The 11,256-nt window shown below is 34.6% G+C and overlaps 1 protein-coding gene across 3 annotated transcripts; it reads left to right on the forward strand.

Moving 5' to 3' along the window:
• Positions 1 to 286: 286 nt before the first annotated feature.
• Positions 287 to 11,256, forward strand: LOC139519135 (aquaporin-7-like). Of its 3 annotated transcripts, none has more exons than XM_071310951.1 (7): positions 287 to 599; positions 6,497 to 6,623; positions 7,031 to 7,095; positions 8,155 to 8,273; positions 8,721 to 8,938; positions 9,332 to 9,495; positions 10,191 to 11,256. In XM_071310951.1, exons 1-7 carry the CDS (start codon positions 482 to 484, stop codon positions 10,238 to 10,240), a joined length of 861 nt encoding a protein of 286 aa, XP_071167052.1. In that variant the 5' UTR covers positions 287 to 481; the 3' UTR covers positions 10,241 to 11,256. The 3 variants fall into 3 exon arrangements, with proteins under 3 accessions (XP_071167052.1, XP_071167051.1, XP_071167053.1); XM_071310950.1 differs by having other exon boundaries at positions 298 to 595; positions 7,031 to 7,168; positions 10,191 to 11,252; XM_071310952.1 differs by having other exon boundaries at positions 313 to 599; positions 7,031 to 7,168; positions 10,191 to 11,251.

Genomic DNA, 11,256 nt, shown 5'->3' on the forward strand with positions numbered 1-11,256 from the left:
GTATAGGAACTTTGAAATTATAATAAAATAATAAGATGATATAAATTACAGTTCAGTGATTGTAGTTTTATGTTGTTGGTTTCTTTTTTTTTTTTTTTTTTTTTTTATCTTTTTTATATATAACATTTATTAATTCTGTCTTGAAATGTAAAATAGTGAACCGAGAAAAGGCATTTTTCGTCCAAGGATCATCTTGTTTTTATGCCAAAGTAAACCTTTAGTGCATAATCTATGTGAATAGTACTGTAGCTGTAGTAAATCTTATGAATGAAAACCACGACAAGGTTAAGAACTTCACCTAGAGTAAAGATAACATAGGTCAACTTGATAAGTCTTCTACTCGAAAGTGTGATTTTAGATTGGCTACCAGCTAAGATATGATTGAAAGCTTGTATATGTGTGTGAATAAAATGGATTATTTAATCTCGTTTATGTATTTACATGACCCAGTTCTGTCGATATGATATAGCCAGTGTAGTGCATGTGTAAATTTCGAAACTGCAACAAAATGGAGGGATTTTCCAGTAAAGTTAGAATAAGAAATAATATTATTCGTGAAACGTTTGCTGAATTTTTAGGAACCTTTACTCTAATAGTAGGTAAAACCAATTTATCATTATATGTATAAAAAATGTATTACATGTATTGTTAGCTTCTGATAACATAGATAAGTGTTTCTCTTCGTGATGTTGTACATAAAAAGTGCATTGAGGTTAATAAATGTTCCTGTTTCCTGTGATCTTATCCGGTTTGCAATGAAGTCTGAATTCACTAAATTGATTTCGACGGATAATACGACAATTAATCGATATAACGACTGTTTGGCGACACTTCAGTTATCTATTGCTTTAGAAACTAAGGACTATACAAAACCGTTCTCCAAACTATATCGACTTACTCTTGATATAGAAATAAGATAACACCTATGATTGCGGATCAGACAAATATCCACCAGAGTTCAAAATTCTTGGATTTATTTATTGAATTAAGAAAGTATATAGTATCGTACGGTTTGAAACGATTAGAAAACCCATACTATTTTTCTAAGAGGACTCTACAAAAACTTCACACGAGAACACTAATGACCTTAGGAGTAGGCCCGGTAAGACCCTGTTTGATCCCTAAAATATAGCACGTTTGAATTTTGTTTGAACTTTTAGCCTTTTATTGGAAAGCATCTACACTTTTGTTACGTAAAGATGGGCCGCTTTTTTTTCGATACAATGCACATGCATCAGGTACTTGCATCATTCAATCATACCAACACACTGGAATCTTCCCAATTTTAGCATTTGTGCACTTTTTTAGACGTTTTCTGTCAATTACACATGTTACAGTGCGACTAATGAATAAAGATTAGTTCTACAACAGATACGTTGCTATTCACCATTTTAATCTTTTATTAATACTATCAAAGAAATAATTGTTTCATTTGGTTCTAGACTTCTGTGAAATTGCATTTGAATCCATTACTAGACACCATTTCAATACATGATTTAAGGGTGTAAAAAAATAGATTTACAATTTTAGAAATCGATTGATAAGTTCAAAACAAGACTTCGCCTTCGGCTCAGGGAATATAAAATGAAAGCCGGGAATGTCCTAGTGCATATCCTGCTTAAGACATGAATAACATATAATGTTACCGGAAAATGGCAAATGGTGACACAACATTGTTGGATGATATCATGAATTCAGTAACAGTGCTGTTTTGTTATTACCATAGAAACACAGACACACTCAGAATTCAATTTGTTCGCTGTCCTTGTCATTCTCGTTTTTTATATTGATTGGACCGTTGGTTTTCCTGTATGAATTATTTTATACTAGAAATTTTTGGACCCTTTAAAGACAGCTTTTCGGCGTAGACCAAGGTTCCGTGTTGAAGGCCGTACTCTGATATTCAGTAGTTGAAGTGTGTTGATGTGGTTCATAAGTGTTTCTCGGTTTTTTTTATAGATAAGACCGATGATTTTCCCGTTTAAATTGTTTTACACTAGTTATTTTTAGAGCACTTTATAGCTTGCTTTTTGGTGTCAGCCAAGGCTCTGTGTTGAAGACCGTACTTTGATCTATAACGGTTAACTTTTACACATTGTGACTTGGATGGAGAGTTGTCTTATTGAAACTCATACCACATCTTCTTGTTTCTGTTATTATAGCATTATTCTGGTAACATTCCCAATTTTTGTCTCCATGATGTAAAATATATATAGAGATCATGTCATACCACATCTACTTATCTTTATATCGTCATAAATAATTCAAGCACTATAACTGCAAATGTTTTCATTTACCACGTAATTTCTTGAGAACTTAGTCCCTGTTTGAAACATGATTATAATTATTGTATATTGATAGCATTTCGTGATACTATGATTAAGTAGGGTCTCCAAGTACATGTATATAGTATGACCAAATGCCTTATTGTCATTATGCTAAGTTCTATAAAAACAAAAAACAAAAAAACGGACACCAGTGGCGTAGCCAGGGTAAATTAGATGTGGATGCCTGAACTCGCCGAGCGGAGCGAGGCGAAAAAATTTTGGGACCTTTTTATGCAGAAAATTATATTTTTTTCGGTCTTTTTCTTTGAATGAATTTGTACTTACCCCAGATTTCGACACAACTTAGATTTTTGCTTTAAATCAATAAATAATAGCCTTGAAAGTATTGAATAGGGTCACAATGATAATTTTATTATTTAAATATTTACAAAATTAACAATTCAGAATATTTACAACAAAAAATTCAGCTTTCTTCCCTTAACTGATGCAAATTTTGTTGTAACATTTTGTCTATCGATTTCCACATCTCTATAGATGTGCAGCGTAGCAAGCCCCGATAGACGGTCTGTTCCCATTGTGGATCGCAAGTATGTTTTTATTCTGTTCATTGCACTAAAAGATCTCTCTGCTGTGGCTGTTGAAGCTGGCATTGTTAGTAGGACAGATATTATAGTAGAAATGTTCGGATAGAGATTTTTGTTTGTTGTGACCAGTGTTTCATGGAGTGTCTTTGGTTTCGTGTCCAACATAGTCATGCTCCATCTGGTTTTCCAACGAGAAATTTCTTCTTGGAGTTGTTCCAGAGTGCCAATATCGTCGTTGTAAGCATTGTATATTTTTTCAATATTATCTGGTGTTAATCCCTGCAGCTTGACTGGCACCAAATACTCTGCAAGGAACCTGTCTTCTGACTGAATTAAACGTGATTCCAATTCCTGAACAAGATGGTCAAGAAATATGTAATACAGAGAAACCTTCCAGTACTCTTGTGGGTCTTGTACAGGGTGGTTTGCTCTCTGCATTTGGCGCCCGGTGCGACGCGGTGTACAAGGATTAAGTTCAAAATCAGCGGCAATTTCTACTGCCTTTCCATACAAGGCATCACACAGAGCCGGGTCATTTCTTTCATCACGCAATCTTTGGACGACTACTTTGCTTTCGCCAACTGCTTCGATCAGATCGCAACTCTTACTTTGTAAAAATATTGCTAAGAGCGACTGTCACGCTTAATATATGCTCCGCTACAACCAACGCTATCAAGAATTCAAATTTAAGTATAGCGGCTAAGTAAGCACCAGCTTTTTCATCTCGATTATCACGGAGATATTCTAAGGCATGAACAACCACGGGGAAGGCCGACTTAAATGTGAACAAAGAATCTGCCCGAGCTGACCATCTAGTTTCACATAACGTTGTTAGCTTGGATCGTTTTTCCATGGCTTCCTTGACGTTTTCATCACAATTACTAAGCTCTGTTGCGAAGGCATTGAGTCTCTCTGCCGAATAGTCAAACGCAAATGCAATATCCTGAACAGTCCCCATCATATTGCGAACACACGGTTCTTTTGAAGAATGAATTAGAGCCAGGTTAAGTTGGTGGGCCTTGCAATGTACGTATGTTGCTGTAGACACTCGTTCCCTGACTATTGCCTGGACTCCTCGAAATTTCCCGGACATGTTAGCGGCACCATCGTAACCTTGTCCTCTCATTCTGTCGATGACGACTCCTTCTTTTTCTAATGTGCCTAATAAGCATCTAGCGATTGTTTCGCCCTTTGTGTTTTCGGGTTCCACAAAACAAAGAAAATCTTCCCTAACATCTTTGGTCCCAGGATCTATAAATCTTAAACAAATAGACATTTGTTCTTTTGTTGACTTATCCGTACATTCATCGCCAAGTACAGAAAAGAAACCAGCTTCATTACAATCTTCGACTATTTTATCAGAAATCTGTTTCGCGCATATTATCAAAAGTTCATTCTGAACGTCAGGGGGAGTATATTTGTACCTTGCAAGAGTACTCTGAATGGGTTCTTTTAACGATGGATCATCTTCCACGAATTCACGTAGGATTGCCATGAAATTACTTCTTTCTTCGGTATGACCCCTAATAGCAATGTTCTGTTTACCACACAGTAGTAATGCTCGAATAATTTTATCAAGGATATGACGATTTCTTAGAACTTGTTCTTTTTTGGACGAAGATAACATACTTATGACCGATTCAGTTTTTCCCGATTTCACACTCTTAAAATTTTCGGCCGCAACTTCCGACAAGGCATGGCACGATCCCTCTTTTTCGTGACGAGTAACATATCTAGAAAGATTAACCCAATCAGTAACCGTATTAATGAACAGTTTATCTTTGGCACCTTTATCCGCGAAGACGGTACAACTTCCGCAATAAAGTGCGTCCGTAGATATCGAATATCTTAGCCATGGATGCTCTTTAAACCAGGATGCATTCAGTTTTCTCTCCCGACCATAGATAACCCTACAATTTAACCAAATCTTTAAAACATGGATCGTACCATTATTTATTGTATTCCGTATTTTAAATACAAACACATAGAAGACTGGAAATTAAAAAAAGCAAAGCAATTTCAATATTACCAACAATTCATATATGTCCAGTTACATTTTTATTGTTTTCTCGAAACTACTATCATTCAATTCATAAATATATTTAATGTAAAAGTTTCTCTACCAAACCTATATTTGACAGCTCAAAAAATGTCCAATACAGTACACTAAGTTGCACTTCTGTTTACAGAATTTTGGAATAAAAGGCCGGGTGAACGATACCAGATAGACATTCAAACTTATAGATCGAAAAAAAACTTGACAATGGCCATGGCTAATAAACAGCAGCGCCACGAGCGCATGATACGACCGTCGCGTTTTCAATAAAACTCGAAAAGGTCTACCGGTAAAAGGGCTTACGTCAATTCATATAAACAATTATCCAAAGTTTTATGCAAACTGGTTAATGCCAGACATGTTGACGACGGACAGACGGGCGAGGACGGACGGATGGACAGACAACGATACGCCATAATATGTACCGTTAACGGCCGTATAATACTAAATATAAACGAAAAAGACAAACAGACAAATAACAGTATAACAAGACACAACATGAAAAAAACTAAAGACTAAGCAACACGAACCCCACCAAAACTGCATGGGTGTGATCTCAGGTGCTCCAGTAGAGTAAATAAATCCTGCTCCACATGTGGCACCCGTCGTTTTGCTCTTATTATCACATGAGAGCATCAAATGTTATGGCAATCAAGAATGCCGCGACGACATTGTTTGTGCGTACTTGTACAAAATTTATATATATATCTGGTAAAATTTAAGAGGCATATTTTATTGAAAGTAAAATTTAATAATTGTACATAGATGGAAACGGGTATTTAAAAGCCCAGGAATGATCACACTCTGTCACATATTGAGTTTTAATCATTTCATCTTTCATGTCGCAGGAAGCGATATCAGGATATGGTGGTTTATTTGATGGTAATATTGCTGCTGCGTCAGATGTAGAGGCCATCGCTCCGCTTAGCTCAATTTCAGACGAACCTTTATCGCGGGTCTGCGAATCAGCATCCTCTGTGCTTGCCGTAACCGACGATGTAGGTTTTTTACGAAAAAAATCGAGAACACTTTTCTGCGACTTATCCATCTTGTTTACATAAACTAACTGAAGATCCAATACGGACCGACCATGCACATGCTTCGGAAAATATTTTGCGTTTTCCTTACATCATTACCTGTTACACTCGGAGACCTCCGAGTTGATCGGCTGGGAACATGCGATCATATGCAATTAGCAAAGCCCTATAAAAATATTTTTTTATTATTTTTTTTTTTTTTTTTGGTCAAAATGATGTGGATGCTTGAGCATCTCAGCATACATGCAAGCTACGCCACTGGACACTTTCAACTATATATATATATATTTACAAATATTTGCCCACCAATAGTAAATTTTCCAAAAGCCTTGATAATAAAACAAGGAGATGTAAAAATAAAATAAAAAAAAGAAATAACCACCACAGAAGAACAGCCTTTTGATGTGGGACAGACACATACAGAACGTGGCAGGGTAAAACATGATTGCGGGCGCGGCGACCTTCATCCTAACATTGAACAGTGATATAAGAACAAACTATAAAAATCTGTTGTTTCTTTTCAAAATTTAGATATTTGGAGATGGATCTGTTGCACAAGCTGTTTTAAGTCGGAATACGGTGGGAAATCACATGTCCATACATTGGTCATGGGGTATAGGAGTTACAATGGGAGTCTACATAGCTGGTGGCATTTCAGGTAAAATAAGACTAACTCAACATTGCATGGGTAGAAAAAGATGCAAATATATGGTAACGTGTCCTTCAAATTTAATATTTTTTTCTAGTTTTTTTTAAGTTTTAACTTTCTTTCTCTTAAAATCCTGTGAAGTTGAAATAAAAAGCAGATGTGTATCATGAGATGGCAAGCCGTTGACACAAAAAACGCATATAATAATATCTACATGGTCGCTTTTAGGAAGCGATAATCTATCATGGTTAAATATTAAATGATAGTCGTGGACTATTCTATGGGGCAAAACAAGATTTTTTTCTGGGAGGATAGGATAAATTAATGTAATCGGGGCACGTACCCCACATCTTCTCTAATTGTCGGTGTTTTAAGCCCACCGTTATATACAAGAACCAGAGTACATTTCATTTCAGGAGGACATTTGAATCCAGCTGTTACCGTGGCCCTAGCCTGTATCAAGAAAGTCCCATGGAAGAAGGTACCATTCTATATGTTAGGCCAGTATTTGGGAGCTTTCGTTGCCTCGGTTACGATATATTTTGTGTATTACGGTACGTAACAAGTCATATACAGTTCTTGAAATTGGCTTATTTTTAAATTGGCTTTCCTAAATAACGTCATTTGATAAGTACGTTTTGGTAATCAGATATGATAATAAAAATATGTGGCATGAATGCCAAAGAGACAACTCTTCAACAGAGACCAAGTGAAATAAAAGTTAACAAACTTAGGTTACATCAATTACGGCCTTCAACTACGAGCACAACCCATGCCACATAGTAAGCTATATAAAGCACTGAAATAACAAATTTATGTAAAACAATTCTCACGGCAAAATAAACGGCATACAGTAACAAACGACAAACATTTTATTCCATGTTTCTAACTGTAGACATGCCCACGCAGAATGTACCGGGCTAAAAACATCTGCTGGCACCAAACCCTCTCCCTAACTTTAAACAGCGGTGTAACAGTGCAACTGAAGAACAAGCTATAAAAATCCGTCGACTGAAGCGCTTTGGATCAATACAAAGCACTTTTAAACACCCTAACAAAAAAACACAAGACACAAAGTAACATATCTGAGAGTATTCGCAGTTACTGAAGCTAGTTCAAAACCATTATCAACAGTCAGACAAAAAAATTACCATGTCCCGAAAAATTGTAGAACTGTGAATGAACAAATGTGTATTATAATAACATAAATAATATAATCAATATTTGTACCGATAAAAATCTACGGATTATCGTTTACCTCTTTATAATCTTAAAATTGATTTCATATCCACTCTTTGTTCATGTTAAAGAACGTTTAAGGGAACTTTTTCAAGAGACTATGATAGACGATGATTTTTAATGCAAAATATTTACGTTCCAGATAAACGTTTTTCAAGCGGCATTCAATATTGTCATTACATTTATCCAGGACGACCTACTTTGAGAAGCTTCTTATTAATTTGATTGTGTAAGACATGAAAAGTATGAAATGATTTTAGCAACAATCAATTAGTGTTAATATAATTCACTATAACTTTAGATGCCCTGAATAGTTTTGATGGAGGAAACAGGATGGTATCGGGACCGAATGGCACAGCGGGGATCTGGGCAACATATCCACAGGATTTTGCCTCAGTAGCTACATGTATAGGCGATCAGGTCTTTATACTCTTTACAATGTCTTTTGGTTTTGATTGATAGTTAAATGTTTATATAATTGACAATCATTGTTATAAAACTTTTTACATGTGTTTTAGCTTTATAAGTGTACGTGCAGACCTTGTGTACAATTTTAGTTAAACGTAGAATCAAATAAGAACTATTCAAAATTTTAACTAAAATGTAAAAGCAGCATATAATATATATTGGAACACCATATTTTGCTTTATTGTAGTGAGATTGTTTAAACGTTATTCTTTTGTGGATATGTGCTATCAAGGAATTATGTTCATAATTAGGCATTCTTTACATAAAATATTTTGTATTTCGTATTACCTGAATCTATAGTTTGTTTCTTCTAAACAAGTAAAAAGAATAGACAAATCATAATATTGAAATTGACTAAAAAAAATCACAACACAATAATTGCTCACGCTTTTTAAACAGCTACTAGGAACAGCGATGCTTCTGTGTTGTGTACTTGCAGTAACAGATGATAGAAATATGGAAACGCATAAAGGACTAATACCGTTCTCAATTGGTTTGATAGTTGTTGTCATAGGAATGACCTACCATCTTAACTGTGGATATGCCATAAATCCTGCGCGTGATTTAGGTCCTAGAATATTCACTGCTATTGCAGGATGGGGTGTGGAAGTATTTAGGTAAATACAAATATTTCTTCTTTTCGTTTAATATTCTCGTCGGTTGTGTAAAAATTATCATCAACAAAAAAGAAGTTTTTTCTGACTCACCATCTTAATAAAGGTCCTTTAACTCTCAGAACATGCCATTATATATATGAATGATGTATTTCCAAGCATTTTTGGACATAGAAGAACTTACAATAATTAATGATACATTTTACACGATTAGGTATATTTCGTACTTTCTAATTATATTATTGGGTGATACAATCGTTTGAATACCTAAGATGGTATACGACGTACGCTATTGAATGAGATATATATATTAGGTCCTTTTGATACTTTCCTTTGCACATAGTATATTACTCCTACTGTATATTATGTAGAAAATCATATTTATGTTTATTGCAGTTATAACGACTACAAATATTTCTGGATACCTGTTTTGGGTCCACACGTAGGAGCCATATTGGGGGCCTTTTTATATCAGTTTCTGATAGGATTCCATTGGTCAGAAGTGGTTGAGATTACTAGTGATATACCAATCAAAGAGATTAAAAACACTGTTGTTACAGGTAAGGGTATTTCTCTTCAGGGAAAAACATTTTCATGAATAATCTTAATTAAGTAAAAAATTTCAACTCAATATTTAATAGTGTTTATATGGTTAAATGTTTGGAATATAAAATTCAGCACAAACATAATGTGTCATGTGAGAATGCTACACTAATTTCATCAATTTCGGTTGGAACTTATCGCTGAAATGCACTTGATCACAGTAGTATTTCAACTCAATATTTAATAGTGTTTATTTGGTTAAATGTTTGGAATATAAAATTCAGCACAAACATAATGTGTCATGTGAGAATGCTACACTAATTTCATCAATTTCGGTTGGAACTTATCGCTGAAATGCACTTGATCACAGCAGTATAATGGTTTTATTTATAATACAAGTGTCGAGATGACGTAAGTGTGAGTAACTATATACCAACTTAAGACCCTCAACAATGAGCATAATCCCAGACCGCCATCAGTGGTACCGATCCTACAGTAGTAAAAATCAGTTGATGTATTCATTAATGATTTCCATTAAATACGCAGGAATACACAATGAATGTGGTGTAATGTTAGCTCCCTTTTGATTACAGAATATTGATGAGAAAACATCACATAGTCTGTAATCAGATTCCAATCTGTTAAATTGTGTTTAAAACTTTTAAGTATTTTTTATCACTAAGCATTAAATTGAAAATAACTTTTTTTGTAGAAAAAGCAGAACATACCTACGACAACAGAAGTCTGTCTCCAGATTCATAGCACAGCATGCATGTGATACCAATTGAAATGTGCTGTTTTCATGGTTGTTAATATTGAACGATATCATCCAAACTTATTTAAACATTTTATCATACCACACGTTTTTTTTCTACTTTTACATTAGTTTTAGATGTATTTCAAGAATTTATTTAATTTAAAAAATGAGATTGTGACATATTAATAAATTTTATAACTGCTGTATCTGTACTATACAAACAGATATCGTATTATTTAACCCTTGAAAAGTCTTTTCAATGCATTTATCTAATAATCGGCATGATAATTTATGAGTGTCATAATAGTTTGTAGGTTGAGGGGATATACATTTTAAGTGAAGAAAAAATAAAAAAAATATGAAAGGTCAACAAATGCTTTATGAAAAGGGAAGTTCCTAATATTCTGCAAGAGTTTTTGGTAGATTAAATGTATTATAATACTTGTCACAGAATGTGAAAAATCTAGATGACATAGGCGGCGCTGGTGAGGGAAACTGTTTTGTATAAATCAGTGTATGTCAGAGGGTACCTTGGCGATTAATACTTTATATATATATACGTTAACGATTCAAAGGTTCCGTTTCTTATGGTCAGTGCCCTTGTCTTCCTATTCATAGTTCAGCGACTCCTTAGAAATCTAAAATTTAACTTATTATAAGCATTTTGATAACTTTACTTGGTATACAAATCCTTGTAAGGTTTACATGTCTGTCAGATAGCTGAGGGTTGACCTGAACTGGACCTAAATTCATAACTTTTAACAATGTTTTGTTTTCGTAAAAAAGTGAGTATCTTAGATACTATATGAAGTAGGTCAACTATATTAGGTGTCTGGAACGATTATATACGATCTGCATGTCTGTCTGACAGAGTTAACCTGCCCTTAATCTAGTTTTGAAAGTTTAATGGTCAATGTGAACTGCTCGTGTTAAAGTCATTTTCTCGGAATTTATAACCAATAGGTCAATTATCTTTGGAGAACTGAAAGGTGTACGAGTCTGTCTGGCGGGCAAGGTGGGG

Source organism: Mytilus edulis, chromosome 4 (genome assembly GCF_963676685.1).
Source record: "Mytilus edulis chromosome 4, xbMytEdul2.2, whole genome shotgun sequence".
In the NCBI taxonomy this organism is placed as follows: Eukaryota; Metazoa; Mollusca; class Bivalvia; order Mytilida; family Mytilidae; genus Mytilus; species Mytilus edulis.